This window comes from Aquarana catesbeiana, linkage group LG01 (assembly GCF_042186555.1).
Source record: "Aquarana catesbeiana isolate 2022-GZ linkage group LG01, ASM4218655v1, whole genome shotgun sequence".
NCBI lineage: Eukaryota > Metazoa > Chordata > Amphibia > Anura > Ranidae > Aquarana > Aquarana catesbeiana.
The window spans coordinates 979,439,738-979,463,269 of record NC_133324.1 but is presented as its reverse complement, the minus strand read 5'-3'; the positions used below and the strand labels follow the sequence as shown (position 1 = coordinate 979,463,269).

The following is a 23,532-nucleotide window of genomic DNA, read 5'->3' as shown; positions in this document are numbered from 1 at the left end:
ATTCCTAGGTGCTGCATTATAATAAAAGATGTCTAATGGTTGAAATTCCCTTCCCTTCCCCGTAGCTTATGTAAAAAGGTATTTTTTGCTATTGGAAAGGCAGCAGATGGCAAAGAGCATAGATCCTTGGCACTAATGTATACAGCAGCAAAGCTGTATGTCAAGGGCCCAGTGGGAACCCCGTTATGGATAAAAAAATGTCAGCCCTGGCTGCCTGTGTTAATCCTGATGGATATCAGGGAGGGAACCTTGGTGCCACAATTCATGGATCTGAGCAGAAAGAGACATCAAATCTAGCATCAGATATCTGAGTGATGAAACTTATCTAGAACAATTTACTGTCATGGAACCAGTGAGGGGGGGGGGGTCTTGTCAATAAACGTTCTGCTATCTTCTGTCTTCTTAATGGAATTTAATAAAATGTTTAAAAAAATAAACCACTGGGACTGTTTATGTAGAGATGCCAAAGGAATGTCGTCATCGCCCCCCCCCCCCCCCCCCCCCCCCCGCAGGACTGTAATTACTTCCTCTGATGTCTGCTTCCAGGTTGGAAAAAATCTTGTGCCAGACTGCTAATAACATACCATAGACTTGAAAAGGACTTGCCCGTAGAGCAAGAGAAGTGTCCCATTTTAGTAGGTGCTGGCAACCCAATTCAAGATTTTTTTTTTTTGGCTGGGATGCAGACATCCAAGGAGGCCACAGCCATTGAAAATCAGTATGTATAAGTATGGACAAGCTGTGTGTGTTCAGGGGGCTAGGGAGGGGTTTGAATTGTCTGACAGTCTTGTCTGATTAAAGAGGTCGTTGGCCCACCTCTCCTTCTCCTCCAGTCAGAGAGTTTGTTGCATTTATTGAGAGAACGAAAAGCAATCTCTGAATGGTACCCAGCTAGAGTGACTGACCTCCTGTGTTCAGAATGCAGTAGGGCAGCCTCTTGACATTTGGCCCGGAAGTTAGATGCTATCATAATTGTAGCTGTGATAATAATGAAAAATATGTGCTGCGCTAGAATGAACCCAGTACTTCTATGTACTAAAAGTAAAAATTAAAGAGGAGTTCCCATTAAAAAAAAATATATATATTAAAAGTCAGCAGCTACAAATACTGCAGCTGCTGACTTTTAATTGGACACTTACCTGTCCCAGGGTCCAGCGATGCGGGGGATCGAAGCCCCCCTTGTCTCCCCCTCCGTTCAGTGGCGCCAGCATTGCAACTGTGGGCGCCGGGCTGTGGCTTCACAGCCGGGCAACCACTGCGCATGTGCGAGCGGCGCCGCACACCGTGATTGTCTGCTCAGTCATCTGGGACCTGTAATGGGTCCCAGATGATTGACAAGATGGAGGGAGCAGAGCTGAGCCCTTCCTGTGCCGAGGGGGAAGTGATGTCACCAGCCCAGGCACTGAAAGAGGCAGACTACGAGGGATCCCCTAGCAACAGGCATTTAGAGGTGAGTAAAAAAAAATATCCAAATGTTTTTTTACATTTTTTTTTAGGCACATTCATGTATTTTTTTTTGGGTGGAACACCACTTTATTTGAGAATATTCAAAACTTATAAAGACGATATATATCATCCTATAAGTCTAATGTGTAAAAGTGCAATGTGCATATAAATAAATAAATAATGATAATAGTAAATTTAAAAAAAGTAAATATAAAAAACATCAATAATCCATATTGCAAACGGTGAAGTGCATAAACAAATGCAAAAGGTGCTTAGTGCTCTGTAGTAGACATCACAGATGCCATAATACTTGATCACAAAGTGATGAGTGAAACAGTCTCATATAACAATTTTAAATCTGTGCATAAAACTAGTATCCATATATGGTGTCATCCGTCATGCTCATATATCCTAGGTGCTGCAAACCATGCTCTCTTTTTCACTTTTAGTACATAGAAGTACTGGGTTCATTCTAGCGCAGCGCCTATTTTTCATTATTATAACTTGCACGGTATATGAAACGTGATCTACGCTTGCAGCTGGAGATTAGCACATGTTTGGCACAGGATCGTTGTGGCTCACAAAATTTTCTTTATTTTTATAATTGTAGCGGTGGCTAGACATGTGCATTGCCAAAAAATTTGTTCGTTTTAGTTTTCGTTTCATTTGTTAATTTTTTTTTTTTTTTCGTTTTTTGGGTCATTCATTATGATCACAATTCGTACATTCGTACATTTGTACATTCGCACATTCGTACATTCGTAAATTCATAAATTCATACATTCATAAATTCGTACATTCGCACATTCGTAAATTTGTAAATTCAAAAATTCGTAAATTCGTAAATTCGAAAATTCGTAAATTCGTAAATTTGTAAATTCATAAATTTGTAAATTTGAAATTTGAAAATCCAAAAACCAGAAAATTCGAAAATCTGAAATAGTAACTAACTATTAAATTATAGGTATTGTAATTTCCTTTCAAATTTGGCTGTTAGTGAACGTAACAAATACAAATTTATCTGAAGTTACGAATTATCCGAAATAACAAATGCTGCATCTAAACAAATGGAACAGAACAAATTAATAATAAATAATAATAATAATAATAAAAAGTTATTATTATTATTGTTATTTATTATTATTAATTCATTACGTTCCATCTGTTTGGATACGGCATTCGTTATTTTGGATAATTCGTAACTTCGGATAAATTCGTATTTGTTACGTTCACTAAAAAACAAATTTGAAAGGAAATTACAATACCTATAATTTAATAGTAAGTAATAGTTAAGTTGTTATTAGTTAATTATTATTTCAGATTTCCAAATTTACAAATTTACAAATTCATTAATTTACTAATTTACGAATGTACGAATTTACGAATATTCGGAAAAATTAATTAAATGGGTTTTCGTTAATTTACGAATTTATGAGTGTACGAATTTATGAATGTGCGAATGAATGAATTTACAAATTTTAGAATTTACGAATATTCGGAAAAATTAAACGGGTTTTCGAAATTTGTCGAAATTCGATAAAAAACTAATTCGGAAATAAACGAATTGCACATGTCTAGCGGTGGCTACTACAGTGATTTCCAGCTTCTAGAGGAATCCCACAGGTATGGTATATACAGAGTTGGTCCAAGTTGAATGTAACTATGTAAAATACCCATAGCTGGAATTCTTCTCTAACCGCTTGCTGAGCACTCTACATATATATATATATATATATATATATATATATATATATATATATATATATATATATATATATATACTGTACACCCTGTCAGCAAGTAGTTATAACAGCCATGATCTTGGTGTCATTTTTTTACATCTGTTGATAGGCTGTTTAGTAAAAGTGATCTGGGTAGCTCTACAGTCATCTGATCACTTTTTGTTTATATATTAATTCTCTTTAATGAAACAAATTATTGATACAAAAACATCTCCTGGGAGCACATTCACAGTTCACAATTATCAGCATGTATACTTCTTACTTTTACATCATACTAATTTAATATTTATGCATTGCTTCTTTTATTCTACTTATATAAGACTACACACTTAAACAGACCCAACAAAAAATTAAATAAAAAAAAAAAAAAAAAAAAAACAACAACCCCGTAGTCCCCAGCATTAAATTCACCTCTCTTCAACACAAGAGGGTGTTGAAAGAAGGTGAGGGGTGGCGATGGCCAGATGGAGATAGGGAGCGAGAGGCAGGAAGAAGATAAGCGACGAGATGGGAAGAAAAGAAAAAAAAAAGGTGTTCTATTTAAGGATGAACGCAGTTCATGAAATGCTCCTCAAATGTGTATTATTACTTCTTTATATTCTATTCCTGTCTAGCCTACCATATTATAGCCTTCAACAACCATTAACAATAAAACCGTAACAAAAAAAAAAATTAAAAATCAGATGCTTAATATTTAGTGCATGTTCCTTGACTTTAACGACCCCCCCCCCCAAAAAAAACTGTTCTATTTAGGGAAGAACGTAGTTCTTCAGATATTCCTCATATGTGTGTTATAGCTTTACTGTATTATATTCCTATCGCACCTACCATATTATAGACCATCAACAACCATTAACAATAAAACCATAACAATTCAAAATCAAGTGATCATTATTTAGTTGCAAGTTCCTTAACTTTCACAACCCCCCAAAAATAAAAATTTTATATTCGTATTCTTCCCCCCTTTCTCCTCCCCTCCATCTGGAGAGATGTATACTCCCAAATACAATAAATAATTTAAATGCCAAATAAAAGGAAAGGAACCTTGCAGGTATATTGCCATGTCTGGGGGTAAAGATTTCTCAAAATTTATCTTGAAGTCAGACATAAGTCCATATCTCTCAACCTCAGACATCAAAACAGCTAATGACACCCGAGGGTCGGAGAGATAAAATAATAAATTGTCTGCGTAAGCTGACACCTTATGTTCCACTGCCCCGATACGAATCCCCGAGATCTCCCCTCTTCCCTTGACCATACAGAGAAAGGGCTTCAAGACCAAGGCAAACTGCAATGAGAATAAAGGGCACCCCTGTCTCGCCCCACTGCTTATGCCAAAATAGTCCAAGATTCACTTTTACTCTTGCTCTAGAGCCATTGTACAATGCTGAGACCCAGCCCATCATTCTGTCCCCTAGGCCCATCCTCTTTAACACCTCTCTCATAAAGGCCCAATTTACCATATCAAGAGCTTTCTCAGCATCTATTGATATTACTACGCATGGGATTTGTTCGGGTCCTTTTTGACCCCAGTGTAGAATATGAATAGCTCGGATTGTATTGTCTCTGGCTTCTCGATTCTTCATATAGCCAGTCTGATCTAGGTGAATTAATTTCATCACATGATCTTGTAATCTAAGGGCTGATAAATTCGAAAAGATTTTTGTATCTGAGTCAAGAAGGGATATGGGCCTATAATTGTTGTGGATCCTTCCCAACTTTTGGAAGGACCACAACATGAGCCACTACCGCTTCTGGAGGCAACAGGTTTGGGACAGTGACTGAGTTAAGATAATTACAAAGAGGATGTGTCAACTTTGAAAGGAATTTTTATTGAGGTGACACATCCCAACCTCCCCTCCACCTCTGACCACAATGGTTCCCGGCTCCCCCATTCCTCTGGGGAGTCCAGGACTGGCAAAATTCCATGATAGCTAAACACAGAGGAGGAACATCCATTTCCCCAACTCCTCTGTGGCTAATGAAGCCAAAATTGACCATGATTTTGTCACTTCTGATTTCAAAGCCATCATTCAAGTAGAGAAGCAGCTAATCAAGCATTATCTCTGTTTGATTAGCTGCTTTTGAGGGCAAGGAAGACATTGGGGGTCTAATAGACACCTGGTGTCTCCAGAAAGATTAGCTGTCACCTAACCAAAGCTATCACATTTTAACATGTGTATGTAAAAATGTAAAAATTGCCTTGAAAAGCAAGTGGTTAAACATCTGCAAAGCTCATAATATAGAGAAACAATTCAATGTCCCAGTCAGAGGTCCGGCTCAGAGACTAGTAGCTATAGCAGCCTAATGAATGACACAGGCTCATCGGTGTCTAAGCATTAACTGGTTTTCACCAGAGCTCCTTATGGTAGAGATTGGTTTTTCTGTGTGTTAGTACCAGGTTATGGTCCTCAGGATCACCCCACCAGGAGGTGAGCAAGCCAGGTCCAGTAACAAATATAGCAAGTAGGGATCAAGCAGAAGGGTAGTCAGGAAACAAGCCAAAGGTCAGTAACAAGTGGTCGCAGGTTGGGATCAAGTGGAAGCAGAGTCAAGAAAAAATTCAAAAATCGATAACATATAGTAGTGATGATAAGGAGCAAGATATTGGGTAAAGAGAGCTCAATAATCTGCCAAATAGGAAGTACAGAGACATGGCTTAAATTAGGAAATTCATGGGAGGAGCAAAGAGTACAATCTTGCCAAAAAAAGAAGGCAAGATTGTTCTAAGAGATCAGACAAGTAGCTGTCCAGCATCTAAAGTGGCTCAGCCAAAAGAATCACCACCAGGTGGAGCAGAGGTCGCGGGTTAAGATCCCAGTACTGACACTCAAAAAACACACAAGCCTCATTACAGGACTTTTCTCTGTAAACTCACCTCCACAAGTCTGGGTATTGAACTGAGGAAAGTGCATCACATCAGGTGTCCCATTTCCATCTCCTTCGAAGATGTAGCATGATTTTGTTGGAGGGCTCTCATAACTTTCTTCAATGTTTTTCGGAAAGGGAACATTTTGCTCCTTACAGTATTTAGCTGTTTCTTTCACTGTCTAAATAAACAAAAAAAATATATTTAAAAAAAGTGCCCATTGTACTTTAAGACCCCTTTAACACTGGGGCGTTTGTCAGGCGCTTTTGGGCTAAAAATAGCGCCTGTAAAGAGCCTGAAAAATGGCTCCCCTGCAGTCTCAGTGTAAAAGGCCATATAATATATATATACACTGTATATATATTTATATATCATTTTATAGTACAGTGTTGGTGATTTTTCAGACTTGCATACGAAATCTGTTTGTTTTTGGAGTAAACATCTCCTTGTGTGAAAATACAATGGAAAAATTTACGCTATTTTAACTATTTTAACTATGTTAATTATAGTACTGTTTACAGTTTGCATTTTATATGATAAAATGATCAGGCTCACCTGATATTGTGTGCTATATATTCTGTGTAAAATTAAAGTTTTAATTCCAGTTTGTACTTAAGCTAGTGTCGTCTAGATCTTGGGTTCCTGGTTCCAGACTGGAGGAAGCTATATCTTGACAGAAGCACCCAAGCCAAGTGCTGGATGTTCTGTCACATTTGGTGGCAAGTGGTGGGATGCTTCCTGCAGTCTGGAACATCCAAATCACCACTGGGATCTGAGGTCCGGATAGCAGAAGAGGAGAGGTACAGATACCAGCAGCCATGGAAGAGGAAATGGTAAGGACGCTGTGAGAAATTCAGGGGCAGCATAGAGGGGACCAGTGCCAATGCAGGTCCTGCTGGGATAGTATAAATGTGTCCACTAGCAACTCTGGAAGGAAGAGCTGAGCTGAGAACAGTGCCACCAGGGAAATATTCTCCCCTCCATCCAGGAAAGGCACTGGTTGCAGTACAAAGTGCGGTAGCTGTTATTGGGAAACAACTGCACAAGGAGTGGAAAGCTGAGTTAAGCAGTCTGTTCAAGACAGAGATGCAGCTGGACAAGAGCTACAGACCTCTGCCCCATGCCCATGGCAGTTCCTGGAGGCCTAGGGTGAGAAGGTGGCAGTTCTTATTTCCCAGTAGCAGATCCACAGTTCAGGAGAGAAGGTGGAAAAACAACAAAAAAGTGTGGCACTGAACAATGTCATATAAAACTGTAAACAAGTCAATAGACAGTAAGGAGGATCAATTGTATCTGCTTTTAAGCATATAGTCCTCATATGAACTTCAAAGATACATAGTCTATATGGCAATATGTTAAGACAAAATATTGAAGACTTATATAGACATCTTGACTGAAAATCCGCTCACTACCACCAAGAGTTGAGGAGGCTTACCAGATGAGGTGGACCCAATGGGGCATACGCCGGATTGGGTCGGACAAGGCTTAGGTGGTGAGTGGCTGTATATACTCCAAGAAGGATGCGGTCTCACGAGTTTGTTGTATTCATCCAGATAATACCAGGAACTTGAGAGGTGTGCGCAATCTCCCGGATGTGGGAGGTCATGTAGATCTTAAGGAAGTGGTGGGGTGTTCCATAAGCAAACCCCTGGTTTCACAGTGAGATCATCTGTGCAATTGCTGGTTGCAATGAGAGAGTCTGTTAGAGAATGTCTCTGTCTTCGCTTTCATTTAAACCATTATCTGAAAAGATACAGGGATTTCTGGGTGGCATATGTATTGTTTCTCAACCAGAAATCCTGTGACCCCCTTGCTCAGGGAGGTGCTCCCCCTTGCTCTCTGTATGACCTCCCTGAGCAAGGGGGTCACAGGATTTCTGGTTGAGAAACAATACATATGCCACCCAGAAAGCCCTGTATCTTTTCAGATAATGGTTTAAATGAAAGCGAAGACAGAGACATTCTCTAACAGACTCTCTCATTGCAACCAGCAATTGCACAGAGGATGTCACTGTGAAACCAGGGGTTTGCTTATGGAACACCCCACCACTTCCTTAAGATCTACATGACCTTCCACATCCGGGAGATTGCGCACACCTCTCAAGTTCCTGGTATTATCTGGATGAATACAACAAACTCGTGAGACCGCATCCTTCTTGGAGTATATACAGCCACTCACCACCTAAGCCTTGTCCGACCCAATCCGGCGTATGCCCCATTGGGTCCACCTCATCTGGTAAGCCTCCTCAACTCTTGGTGGTAGTGAGCGGATTTTCAGTCAAGATGTCTATATAAGTCTTTAATATTTTGTCTTAACATATTGCCATATAGACTATGTATCTTTGAAGTTCATATGAGGACTATATGCTTAAAAGCAGATACAATTGATCCTCCTTACTGTCTATTGACTTGTTTACAGTTTTATATGACATTGTTCAGCGCCACACTTTTTTGTTGATTTTCCATTTTACACTTTGTTGGTCGTGTTGGCTGCTTCCTTGTCTTTCGTTTTAGGGTAGCGCAGAATTATTCTATATCTAGTTCAGGAGAGAAGGTGGTCATGCTCCCTCCCCAACAGCTTGCCAGGGCAGAGGAAGTAGTTTTCCCTCCTCATCAAGGATCCGTGAACCTGGGAGTCAGTAGCAGAGAAAAGTCTTTCCAGCAGCTGGATGAGAGTATGGGAGATGGAGCAGCCCTCTCATCTCACCAGCATCAGTTCAAGGACAAGGGAAGAGAGGAAGCAGTCCTCACTCCCCAGCAGCAGATATACAGGCTGGGAGAAGAGGTGGTCACCCTCCCTCCTCAGCGGCAGATCCACAGTCTGGGAGTGGAGGAAGCTGCCCCTCCAACAGTTAGCTGGAGTGGATGGTGTGGGGTCCCCAGCAAATGTGCTGGCATCAGGACGGAGTGCTACCAACCTCTTGCCAGCAGCGGCAACAACTTCGGAGTTCAAGGGACCCAGCGCAGGTGGCCCCTCTCCCCAGTTACAAGCTGATGTAGTGACACTCCTACTCCCAGCTGAAGCGCTGGCAACAGGGCAGAGTGCCTCTGGCCTTTGCCTTGCACATACAGTGTCTCCACAGCTTCAGGGAGCCGGGGCAATCAGCCCCTCTCCCCAGCAGCAGACCAAGCACTGGAACAGTAAAGACCAGCCAGCTGAAGCGCTGGCAGCCGAACAGAGAGTCCTCTGTCCCACACCTACAGATGACCAAGAATGGAGATCATGTGGACTGACTATGTGGGTTCACTCTGTCTGATTAATGCATGTCCAGACCAGGTGGAGGTCTGGAACCTGGTTAGTCTAATTTTGATGGGGGATAAATGTGACAGACCCAACCAGGACAGGGGCTTCTGGAGGGGATAGCAGGGTAGCCTCTTGCCTACTGACTATGGGCCTTGGCTTTTGGGGGGATCTATTCTTGGGAGGTGTGTGCCTGGAGGACCCTTGGAGTCTTGTTTCGGATTTGGGCTTGTCTCCCCTAAACACATGCTCTGGGAACCTAGGCTCAGGATACAGATTTGGGTCATGTGTGCCCAAACCAACAATAACTGCTTTAGACTGTGAGACTCAGAAAAGATGTTAATATGATGAGCTCAAACCAACCTAACACTGGGGTCTCCTGCTATAGTCTGTTTATTAAGGCGTTATGTGTTTATTGTTGAGTATGTGTCTCCCATTGTGTGCCTCCTAGATGTGCATACCCATTTTTAATTGAGTAACCTATTGTTTCTGTCTGTCTGCTCATCTCTTGGAGATGTGATTAATAGTGTGTCTACTCTACCTTGTTATAGAAATATTGTGGGATGTTTATGTGGGTATGCTTATGATAAGATCTGTATACTAAAGGACTGTCCCTACGGAGTACATGAATAAACATTTACAGCATTGTTTTTAACCATGCCTATAAAGTCTATTCCTTCCTCTACTCAATACTAGTGATTCTCCTATGCTTAAGATAATGTGATACTTTGCGTATCCAGGGTTGTGGGCTTGGTGCCGAACAGTCTGTTCCTTAGCTATGTTAATTATAGTCCTGTCTACAGTTTGCATTGTATTCGATAATGTGATCAGCCTCACCTGATCTTGTGTGCTATACAGTCTGTGGGAATTTACAATAAAGTGTTCTAGTTTGCACCTAAGCTAGTGTCGTCTAGATCTTGGGTGCTCAGCTATACTACCTGGTTCCTGGTTCCAGACTGGAAGGAAGCTATATCTTGATGGAAGCACCCAAGCTGAGTGCTGGATGTTCCTACATACTGGCAATTTTAAACACTTTTTTTCCTTTGTAAATGTCAGCATTGCTGCAGAACTTTCTGTATATCACAGAGGTGCCCCTTCAGAGGCAGGATTATGACCCCCTCCGTCATGTTATTTAAAGGAATTGGACATTTTTAATAATTCGCATTGATATCAATGTTCCCCAGGGCAGTAGCCCCCAACCCCCCCATGCAAATTTTTGACAGCTTTGGCTCCCATTGATTCAGTGGTTTTAGGGTTCGGCATCTGAACCCTTTTGACGTTTGCAGAACAACACTTGAACTGAACTCTGGGCAGCTCGTTCCCCATAATTATTTCATCACTTGTGTTTTTCAACCTGTTTTATACAGTATCTGCTGTTAGTGAGATGAATCGAATGACCATAAAATGTGGTTACCGCAAATGGATCTCCTTTACTGAAGTCGAAAGACAAAATCAGATCTACTTTGCGATGAGGAGGTAACACTAACGGGTACGGAATATTAATTTCAAACCCGGCGTCCACCAGACTGATGTGCTTTTTATATGGGAGGTCGCAGTTTTCCAAGATTTTATCTATGAAATAAATCAATGAAAATATTAATGACACACAAAATAAAGTCAAAACATATACAGGTGCACTTGTGAGCATTCTATTGGTTTATCATTTTTTTTTTAGGTAAAAAACTAGAGACATTTTTAGAAATATTTTCACAATTTCCTGATTATAGAATATGTGAAGCCATACACTAAAATCTCACCCAAATTTTGATTTGTTAATGTAATTTACAAGATTTTTTATTCTACAGCTTTTATTTAAGTGTGAACGGGGAGGCTTTTTAATGTAGAAGAGGCACTTAGGGGTCGATGTATAAAATGTTTGTTGAATGAATAGGATAAACATTGGTACAATCAGGATGAACATTTCCACACTTCCTATATCATCAGCGCCATCTAGTTGCCACAATATATTTTTGTTTCCTGATTGAAGAATTTCCCCCAAAATTGCATTATGGCCACTAGGTGGTGCTGACAATATACACACATTAGAGAAAATACAGAGATTTTCATCCTGTTGGTGTGAATGTTTTTTCATATCCGCACAGTGAACATTTCATACACAGACCCTTTTGTCTCTGTTGTATTAAAGTATTCTTAACTGCTTGTTTGTGCACATGCAGCTTAATGTACAGTTTTGGCATGTGGCAAGATGAACTTGGCCTGGCCAATCAAAATGGCTGAAGATCGGAAACCAGAAAAAGACCAACTGAGGATGTCAGCGGGCAGCGTTAAAGCTCCTAAACACCACATCGCTGGAGTGCAGGTAAATATAGTTCTGCTTTGAAATATTTTCTGGAGATCCTGCCATAAAGGTCTTTATGAAGGCTCTTCCTATACTAGGGTGACAACACTCCGTCTCCCAATGCTGCTCCCTTGTTGCACTCCCTCACAAAAAAGGCTACAAACAACCATGCTAAAGCCCATTGGACAGGCGTGTTCCATATATGTCACTATTCTGAAACTTACCCAGAGAAATGCAATGCAGGAACTACAAAAAGGCCTAAGGTGATGTTCATAGGTAAAAGAGGAACCCACCCACTTTGGTGAAAAGAGATTGCTAATCGCCCCAAACATTTGGAAATAGAACCAAATTCCGACCATGCAGCCTGGCTGATCAGGTATGAAGGGGGATGAGCATGTGACCTCCCTGAACCATACCAGGCCACATACCCACAACATGGGGGGGTACCCTGCCAGGCGGACCCCCCCCAGGCAAACCACCTTGCACCCATATTGTTGAAGATAAGAGCCGCTTTCCCACAACCCTGACCCAGTGGTTGTGGGGGTCTAGTAGCAGAAAGCCTATTGGAATCTGGAAGCCCCTTTAACAATAAAGGGACCTCCAGGTACTGTGGCATCCTTCCCACGTGAACGAGTATGGAGTACTTAGTACCCCTACCCATTCACAGAAAAAAAAAGATACAACCTAGGAATAAAGACACCCAAATGTTTGATAAGTCCTTAACCTCCCTGGCGGTATGATTATTTCGGATTTTAGGTGCTGAAAGCGGTACAATTATTTTGCATGGAAATTTGGCGTTTTATATTGTAGGTCTGTAATTCTTAACAATAACACACTTAAATCTGTCCAAACAAGAGTCTAGTAGATATCCCGGGTATGATAAAGTTTGAAACACAAAAACATAAATTATAATATAATAAATAAATATAAATAATTAAAAAAAAATAATATAATAATAATAAAATACATTTCCCCACGATTCACTATCACTCAATTCTGCAAGTGTTCTAATTTACTATCGCTGTTTTCTAGCTGGTCTAAAGCCACTTTTGACATAAAGGGACATTTTTTGGTTGCTATGGACAATCTCAAGTTTCCAGGCAGAAAGAACAGTATATATCATATAAAACTACATGCAGTGCACTGGACAAAGCACTGGGGACAAAAGGGATGTGAAATAATTTCATACAGTACTGTAATCTGTAAGATTACAGTACTGTATGTGTTATGATTTGTACATTTTTTTGAATTTGCCGCCAGGCTCCGCCCCGTACATCGCAACGCTCGCAGGGAACGGAGCCTGGCACGGAGAGGCTTCGGAGGAGACAGAGCCCGCAGACACAGCGGGGGACATCGCAGGATCCTGGGGACAAGGTAAGTAACGCCGCACCAGGATCCTGCAATGTAATCCCGAGTGTGGCTCGGGGTTACCGCTAATGGGACTGAAATTTAACCCCGAGCCCCACTCGGGAATACCGTCAGGAAGGCTACGTAAAAAAAAAAAAAAAATCCCCCGAAAAGTCTCTCCATCATCAGTCATAATGCCCGCCGAAATGTCAAACCAATCATGATGGTAGTGCTTGCCAAATACTCACATCTTGTATAAAACGGAAGGGTCAGGGATAGTGGTGACATCAATGACCAAATATGGCCATGGTCAATGCAAGTGGCCATATTTGGGCAGTGGTATCACTGCTATCTGCTCTCCTTTGCTTACATGATCAGGGATTCTTGGCCATGTAAGTCAATGGTGCTGACGGTGACAACAATTTTTGCTGTGAATGCTTCTTAGCAACTGTTGACAGTTGGAAGCTGTCATATACCATGTTCAGCTCCTCCTGAAAAGTTGACTGGATAGACAAAAAAAGTGTTGGGGTTTATCCGAATGCCAGAACAGCCAAAGTTCGGACTGAACTTTTGGATCATCCCTAGTTTAGTTATGAGCAGGAGGTGACAGAACCGGATCCCAATCAAGTGACCACTGTAACAGCCAATCACAGTGATGGCATGATCAAGAACTACATCCCGCCCCCTCCTTAAGACATGGTTAAAGGGCAGCACTGGGTGGGTAAGAATGTGTTAAGAACAATGCAGTGTTGTAGAGGTTCAATACCTCCTCTATATCAGTTTACTGGAAACAAAAATGTTTCCCTTGATAATACTTTATTGGGGGGATAAAATTTTTTTTTTTTTTTCTTGTCGGTGGTGTTTCTCGTCACTTCCTGTCTCAGAGACACAACAGGAAGTCAAGAAAAATCCCCTCACTGGAGCTGGTGTCCCCATTTGACAAATGTTGAAATTCTAATTACTTTTTTTCTTCTAGTTGCAATGGTTTTTAGAACAGATAGGGAGGAAGAATCCATGTAATTACAAAGCCTTGAAAAAGTATTGATACCCCTTGAAATTTTCCACATTTTGTCATGTTACAACCAAAAATATAAATGTATTTTATCGGGATTTCATGTGATAGACCAACACAAAGTGGCACATAATTGTGAAGTGAAAGGAAAATGATAAATGCTTTTCAATTTTATTTTACAAATAAATATGTGAAAAGTGTGGGGGGCATTTGTATTCAGCCCCCTTTACTCTGATACCCATAATGAAAAATCTAGTGGAACCAACTGCCTTTAGAAGTCACCTAATTAGTAAGTAGAGCCCACCTGTTTATAATGTAATCTCAGCATAAATGCATCTGTTCTGTGAAGCCCTCAGAGGTTTGTGAGAGAACCTTAGTGAACAAACAGTATCATGAAAGCCAAGGAACACATCAGACAGGTCAGGGATAAAGTTGTGGAGAAGTATAAAGCCGGGTTAGGTTATAAAAAAATCTCCCAAGCTTTAAACATCTCACGGAGCTCTGTTCAATCCATCATAGGAAAATGGAAAGAGTATGGAACAACTGCAAACCTACCAAGACACGGCCTTCCACCTAAACTGACAGGCCGGGCAAAGAGAGCATTCATCAGAGAAGAGCCAAGAGGTCCATGGTAACTCTGGAGGAGCTGCAGAGATCCACAGCTCAGGTGGGAGAATCTGTCCACAGGACAACTATTAGTCGTGTTCTCCACAAATCTGACCTTTATGGAAGAGTGACAAGAAGAAAGACATTGGTGAAAGAAAGTCATAAGAAGACCCGTTTGTAGTTTGTGAGAAGCCATGTGGGGGATAAAGCAAACGTGTGGAAGAAGGTGATCTGGTCAGATGAGACCAAAACTGAACTTTTTGCCCTAACAGTAAAATGCTATGTGTGGTGGAAAACTAACACTGCACATCACCCTGAACACACCATCCCCACCGTGAAACATGGTGGTGGCAGCATCATGTGGTGGGGATGCTATTCTTCAGCAGAGACAGGGAAGCTGATCAGAGTTGATGGGAAGATGGATGGAGACAAATACAGGACAATCTTAGAAGAAAACCTGTTGGAGTCTGCAAAAGATTTGGGGCGGAGGTTCTCCTTCCAGCAGGACAACGGCCCTAAACATACAGCCAGAGCTACAATGGAATGGTTTAGATCAAAGCATATTCATGTGTTAGAAAGGCCCAGTCACAGTCCAGACCTAAATCCAATTGAGAATCTGTGGCAAGACTTGAAAATTGCTGTTCACAGACGCTCTCCATCCAATCTGACAGAGCTTGAGCTATTTTACAAAGAAGAATGGGCAAAAATGTCCCTCTCTAGATGTGCAAAGCTGGTAGAGACATCCCCAAAAAGACTTGCAGCTGTATTTGAAAAAAAAAGGGGGTTCTACAAAGTATTGACTCCGGGGGGCGCCATACAAATGTCCCCCACACTTTTCACATATTTATTTATATCATTTTCCTTCCACTTCGCAATTATGTGCCACCTTGTGTTGGTCTATCACACAAAATCCCAATAAAATACATTCACGTTTTTGGTTGTAACATGACAAAATGTGGAAAAAATGTCAGGGGGTATGAATACTTTTTCAAGACACTGTATGTAACTATCAATCTCCCAAGTGGGCACATTACAAAGGTACTAATACTTTCCTACTCCAGTGTTTCTCAACTCCAGTCCTCAAGGCGCCCCAACGGGTCATGTTTTCAGGCTTGCCATTATTTTGCGCAGGTGATTTGATCAGTTTCACTTCCTTAGTAATTACCACAGCCGTTTCATCTGAGGGAAATCCTGAAAACACGACCTGTTGGGGCGCCTTGAGGACTGGAGTTGGGAAACACTGCCCTACGCTATCCATAACTAGGGAAAAAGATTTGGCTAAAAAGTATGAAAGCATTAAAGTGACTGTCCGCCATCTTATCTCTATAATAGACAATTTCATGTACTGTACAGTATCTTGCCAGAATATCTCACCTTACTGGAGCTGCAGATGGGAAGGTCAGGGAGGTCATACATCTAGAATGATGGATCCTATCTGGTTTATAATTTAAACAATTTCTGATTTAGAGAACGTTTCTTTGTTACAATGTCACTCTTATGCTCACCTTTGCATTTGTAGAGGAAATTGTTTGTTGTTCCCCATTTCCACCTCACAAAACAAGATGCGATGTTCTTCACCACTATAGCATCTTCGTACATATCTAGAGAAAACAACAAAATATTTTCTTAAAAGCAAACTAGACCTAATAATTATACAATACAAGATGAGAACAGCCGTGAGAATCAATGGTGGAGAAGGATCTGGTTGCTCTGGTAGATCATAAGCTTAATTATAGTATAAAGCGTTCAAAATTCTTTCTTGTATTAAAAAAGATATGGACTCCATAGAGCGAGCGACACCATCTGTACAAATCATTAGTAAGACCTCCTCTGGAATATGCAGTTCAGTTTTGGGACATCAGAGAACTGGAAAAAGTGCAGAGGAGGCATTCATGTATTTATACATGAAGATCATATCCCCCTTATGTATTTATACATGAAGATCATATCCCCCCTTATGTATTTATACATGGTGATCATATCCCCCCTTATGTATTTATACATGAAGATCATATCCCCCCTTATGTATTTATACATGGTGATCATATCCCCCCTTATGTATTTATACATGGAGATCATATCCCCCTTATGTATTTATACATGGTGATCATATCCCCCTTATGTATTTATACATGGTGATCATATCCCCCCTTATGTATTTATACATGGAGATCATATCCCCCTTATGTATTTATACATGGTGATCATATCCCCCTTATGTATTTATACATGGAGATCATATCCCCCCTTATGTATTATACATGGAGATCATATCCCCCCTTATGTATTTATACATGGAGATCATATCCCCCCTTATGTATTTATACATGGAGATCATATCCCCCTTATGTATTTATACATGAAGATCGTATCCCCCCTTATGTATTTATACATGGAGATCATATCCCCCCTTATGTATTTATACATGAAGATCGTATCCCCCTTATGTATTTATATATGAAGATCGTATCCCCCCTTATGTATTTATACATGGAGATCATATCCCCCCTTATGTATTTATACATGAAGATCGTATCCCCCTTATGTATTTATACATGAAGATCGTATCCCCCCTTATGTATTTATACATGGAGATCATATCCCCCCTTATGTATTTATACATGAAGATCGTATCCCCCTTATGTATTTATACATGGAGATCATATCCCCCTTATATATTTATACATGGAGATCATATCCCCCTTATGTATTTATACATGGAGGTCATATCCCCCCTTATGTATTTATACATGAAGATCGTATCCCCCTTATGTATTTATACATGAAGATCATATCCCCCTTATGTATTATACATGGTGATCATATCCCCCTTATGTATTTATACATGGAGATCATATCCCCCCTTATGTATTTATACATGAAGATCGTATCCCCCTTATGTATTTATACATGAAGATCGTATCCCCCCTTATGTATTTATACATGGAGATCATATCCCCCCTTATGTATTTATACATGAAGATCGTATCCCCCTTATGTATTTATACATGAAGATCGTATCCCCCCTTATGTATTTATACATAGAGATCATATCCCCCTTATATATTTATACATGGAGATCATATCCCCCTTATGTATTTATACATGAAGATCGTATCCCCCCTTATGTATTTATACATGGAGATCATATCCCCCTTATATATTTATACATGAAGATCGTATCCCCCTTATGTATTTATACATGGAGATCATATCCCCCCTTATGTATTTATACATGAAGATCGTATCCCCCTTATGTATTTATACATGGAGGTCATATCCCCCCTTATGTATTTATACATGAAGATCGTATCCCCCTTATGTATTTATACATGAAGATCATATCCCCCTTATGTATTATACATGGTGATCATATCCCCCTTATGTATTTATACATGGAGATCATATCCCCCCTTATGTATTTATACATGAAGATCGTATCCCCCTTATGTATTTATACATGAAGATCGTATCCCCCCTTATGTATTTATACATGGAGATCATATCCCCCCTTATGTATTTATACATGAAGATCGTATCCCCCTTATGTATTTATACATGAAGATCGTATCCCCCCTTATGTATTTATACATAGAGATCATATCCCCCTTATATATTTATACATGGAGATCATATCCCCCTTATGTATTTATACATGAAGATCGTATCCCCCCTTATGTATTTATACATGGAGATCATATCCCCCTTATATATTTATACATGAAGATCGTATCCCCCTTATGTATTTATACATGGAGATCATATCCCCCCTTATGTATTTATACATGAAGATCGTATCCCCCTTATGTATTTATACATGGAGATCATATCCCCCCTTATGTATTTATACATGAAGATCGTATCCCCCTTATGTATTTATACATGAAGATCATATCCCCCCTTATGTATTTATACATGGAGATCATATCCCCCCCTTATGTATTTATACATGGAGATCATATCCCCCCCTTATGTATTTATACATGGAGATCATATCCCCCTTATGTATTTATACATGGAGATCATATCCCCCCCTTATGTATTTATACATGGAGATCATATCCCCCTTATGTATTTATACATGGAGATCATATCCCCCTTATGTATTTATACATGGTGATCATATCCCCCTTATGTATTTATACATGGAGATCATATCCCCCTTATGTATTTATACATGGAGATCATATCCCCCCTTATGTATTTATACATGGACATCATATCCCCCTTATGTATTTATACATGGTGATCATATCCCCCTTATGTATTTATACATGGAGATCATATCCCCCCTTATGTATTTATACATGGACATCATATCCCCCTTATGTATTTATACATGGAGATCATATCCCCCCCCTTATGTATCTATACATGGAGATCATATCCCCCTTATATATTTATACATGGTGATCATATCCCCCTTATGTATTATACATGGAGATCATATCCCCCCCCTTATGTATTTATACATGGAGATCATATCCCCCTTATGTATTTATACATGGAGATCATATCCCCCTTATATATTTATACATGGTGATCATATCCCCCTTATGTATTATACATGGAGATCATATCCCCCCCCTTATGTATTTATACATGGAGATCATATCCCCCTTATGTATTTATACATGGAGATCATATCCCCCCTTATGTATTATACATGGTGATCATATCCCCCTTATGTATTATACATGGTGATCATATTCCCCCTTATGTATTATACATGGTGATCATATCCCCCTTATGTATTATACATGGTGATTTAAGGGGGGGGCGCTGATGGGGATTTTTTCAGCATGTAAATATTCGTAAAATATAAGATGTGGCCCTTGTAATGAAAATGTGGAGACCCCCATTCTAGATAGAACAAGATGACTTTACAATCACCTCATCTTATAAATCAGACCCCCTGCATTACATACCTTTCATACATTCAGACCAGGATTTATGAATTTGCGGGACCTTTGTTATTTCTGGATGAAATAAAACAAGATGTCATCAGTATCACCCCAAATGTCACATGTACAGAAGAATAAGAGATTTCTGTGGAAATGTATTTCTGAATGGAGGGAAGATTCATCACATGTCATGTGAAGAATGATGGAATGTTCTATACTGTAACCTTAGAAAATGTAGCTGACATAATGATTACAATATCAAAGCTTCATGATATATGGCTGCAGTTCAAACTCTTGTTGTCCATCATGAGGTTTAATCAACATATTGGAAAAAAAATGATACATTATATAAAATATAACTGAAAGTTGAATGTGTAATTTAGCTGTGATGACAATATTACATGGTATTTCAGCCCCGGCTAGCTGGTTTTAACTGACAATTGCGCGGTCGTGCGACGTGGCTCCCAAACAAAATTGACGTCCTTTTTTCCCCACAAATAGATCTTTCTTTTGGTGGTATTTGATCACCTCTGCCGTTTTTATTTTTTGCGCTATAAATAAAAAAAGAGCGACAATTTAAAAAAAAAAAAAGCAATATTTTTTACTTTTTTGCTATAATAAATATCCCCCCAAAAATTTATAAAAAACATTGTTTTTCCTCAGTTTAGGCCGATATGTATTCTTCTACATATTTTTGGTAAAAAAAAAATCGCAATAAGCGTTTATTGATTGGTTTGCGCAAAAGTTAACGCGTCTACAAAATAGGGGATAGTTTTATAGCATCTGTATTATTAATTTTTTTTTATTAGTAATGGCGGCGATCTGCGATTTTTATTGTGACTGCGACATTATGGTGGACACATCGGACACTTTTGGCACGATTTTGGGACCATTCACATTTCTACAGCAATCAGTGCTAAAAAATTGCATTGATTACTGTCAAAATGTGACTGGTAGTGAAGGGGTTAACCACTAGGTGGCGTTGTAGGGGTTAAGCGTGTCCTAGGGAGTGATTTTAACTGTGGTGGGGGGAGGGTCGGTGTGTGACACGACACTGATCACCGCTCCCGATTACAGGTGACAGTGCCACCAGGCAGAACGGGGAAATGTTTGTTTACATCAGCATCTCCCCGTTCTTCCTCTCCATCAGATGATCGTGGGTATCCCTGGACCCTATCAGCTTAGTAGAAGGGTCCGGGGACAGAGAGGGGACTATTTACTAATTTTTAAGAAGGTGAAGTAATCCTCCACGCCGCGGTTCCTGACAGTTATAGTAAATTAAAAATCCAGCCTCTTCTCCTATATGAATCATCCCGGGTGGGAGGAACCGGAGAAGGCAAAATATAAGCCGATTAAACATCAGCTTTAAATGATCCTCACACAGGATTAGTCAAGCAGCTTCTAGTTGGCCGTCACCAGTGGGGGATATTGGTTACTTGTAGCCCACCATGACTTCCATGGTTGTACTATTGTGTCCATCCACGAGCCCAAATCCATAGAATCCATGACCTCCATACACTGCACTGATGACGGCTAAAGCTGTATATAGTTTGGAATAGATAGCTCTAAAATATTAGCATATATGTGGGCTATAAACCAGCAATACATAATGAGCAAGTATGCCAAACAGGCAAACATATTACCTATGAACACTGTATATAAACAATGTTACTTTGTATCTCTCTATCTCCCATCTGATCAATGTTTATAAACAATGTTATTTTGTATCTCTCTATCTCCTGTCTCATCAATGTTTATAAACAATGTTACTTTGTATCTCTCTATCTCCCGTCTGATCAATGTTTATAAACAGTGTTACTTTGTATCTCTCTAGCTCCTGTCTGATCAGTTAGTCTGGTTAAAAAAATACACGAGTCCATCTACTTCAACAAGTGAAAGAGAAAGGAAAAAAAAATCAAACAATCCCATTTACACAATTCTATACCCACTGTTGATCCAGAGGAAGTTGAAATAACCCCCACCAAAGCATGATCTAATTTTATAGAGAAAAAAAAATTCCTCCCTATTCCACCAAGAGGCAATTGGATTTTCCCTGGATCAACTTTATCTATAAATGTATAGTTACATAAAAACAATGTTACTTTGTATCTCTCTATCTCCTGTCTGATCAATGTTTATAAACAATGTTACTTTGTATCTCTCTATCTCCTGTCTGATCAATGTTTATAAACAATGTTACTTTGTATCTCTCTATCTCCTGTCTGATCAATGTTTATAAACAATGTTACTTTGTATCTCTCTATCTCCTGTCTGATCAATGTTTATAAACAATGTTACTTTGTATCTCTCTATCTCCTGTCTGATCAATGTTTATAAACAATGTTACTTTGTATCTCTCTACCTCCTGTCTGATCAATGTTTATAAACAATGTTACTTTGTATCTCTCTATCTCCTGTCTGATCAATGTTTATAAACAATGTTACTTTGTTTCTCTCTATCTCCTGTCTGATCAATGTTTATAAACAATATTACTTTGTATTTCTCTATCTCCTGTCTGATCAATGTTTATAAACAATGTTACTTTGTATCTCTCTATCTCCTGTCTGATCAATGTTTATAAACAATGTTACTTTGTATCTCTCTATCTCCTGTCTGATCAATGTTTATAAACAATGTTACTTTGTATCTCTCTACCTCCTGTCTGATCAATGTTTATAAACAATGTTACTTTGTATCTCTCTATCTCCTGTCTGATCAATGTTTATAAACAATGTTACTTTGTATCTCTCTATCTTCTGTCTGATCAATGTTTATAAACAATATTACTTTGTATCTCTCTACCTCCTGTCTGATCAATGTTTATAAACAATGTTACTTTGTATCTCTCTATCTCCTGTCTGATCAATGTTTATAAACAATGTTACTTTGTATCTCTCTATCTCCTGTCTGATCAATGTTTATAAACAATGTTACTTTGTATCTCTCTACCTCCTGTCTGATCAATGTTTATAAACAATGTTACTTTGTATCTCTCTATCTCCTGTCTGATCAATGTTTATAAACAATATTACTTTGTATCTCTCTATTTCCTGTCTGATCAATGTTTATAAACAATGTTACTTTGTATCTCTCTACCTCCTGTCTGATCAATATTGCATTAGACAGCTTTTTTTTATAGCAGCATCTTATAGACTTGCTCTTTGTACATGACAAGTTAGGATCTGATTAATCAAAACTGAGAATTGCCGGGAAGTAAGAGGAGGGGATTCAGAAAAGGTGGGAAGGACTGAATGTTCTGCACACATCCTCTGTACTATAATGATGTTTTTCTGGATGTGTATAACATGTCGTGTCTTAAGCTAGTTAAACAAAAACTGCATATTTCCCATTTTTGTCCATTTATTTGCTGGAAGTGGTTGTAAACCCTTACATATACCCAATGAAGTAGGCTCTCCTCAGGTGAAACACAGGGATAAAACAAATCCTCCTACATGAGTTGTACCTATTTATCTGCAAGACCTCTCTCCTCTAAAAGCGTATAAAACACACAGATCAATGGCTACTTCTCAGCAGTAGAATGCAAGGGGTTGGGATTGAATGTCCCACAGTGCACAGCCTAGAGCAGGAAGAGGACTCTAACCTGAATTCTGAGTGGGCACACATCCCTTTACACAGCACCTAATAAAACATGCACAGCTAAGGCTATCAATCACAAGCTGTGTGCTGGAGCCCTCCTTTCCCCTCCTTGTCCATCTTTTGAAGTCAGAAAAACCTTTCAGCAGTGAGTCATGCCGATAGAGGAACTAGGCAGCAAAGAGAAATCACACTCAGTGCTTTGGATGAAGACACATACACATTATAGAGGGATATGCTTTCTAGTTTTTCAGAGGTTTAACTGCTTGCCGACCAGCCAACCAGCTACGGGTCGGCACGATCCCGCAAGCCGTCATAGCTGTACATTAAGTGGGATAGCAGGTACGCACCCACTGCATCGCGGGGGTGCCAATGCTCGTGACTGGCGGTCTCGATTACCTCCGCCCACGAGCGATTGCAGGCACGAGCGGCAGAACAGGGATGTGTGTGTGTAAACAGACAAACCCCTGTT

At 39.6% G+C, this 23,532-nt stretch overlaps 1 protein-coding gene across 1 annotated transcript in view; it reads right to left on the bottom strand.

The window, feature by feature from the left end:
- LOC141128992 (cytosolic phospholipase A2 gamma-like) overlaps nucleotides 1-23,532 on the bottom strand; it is an 87,418-nt gene that overhangs the window by 3,185 nt on the left and 60,701 nt on the right. The window contains exons 10-13 of the mRNA XM_073616687.1: nucleotides 19,490-19,540; nucleotides 16,067-16,141; nucleotides 10,712-10,869; nucleotides 6,067-6,238 (exon numbers count right to left, since the gene is read on the bottom strand). Coding sequence (XP_073472788.1) covers nucleotides 6,067-6,238; nucleotides 10,712-10,869; nucleotides 16,067-16,141; nucleotides 19,490-19,540 — 456 coding nt within the window. The remainder of the gene's footprint in view (nucleotides 1-6,066; nucleotides 6,239-10,711; nucleotides 10,870-16,066; nucleotides 16,142-19,489; nucleotides 19,541-23,532) is intronic.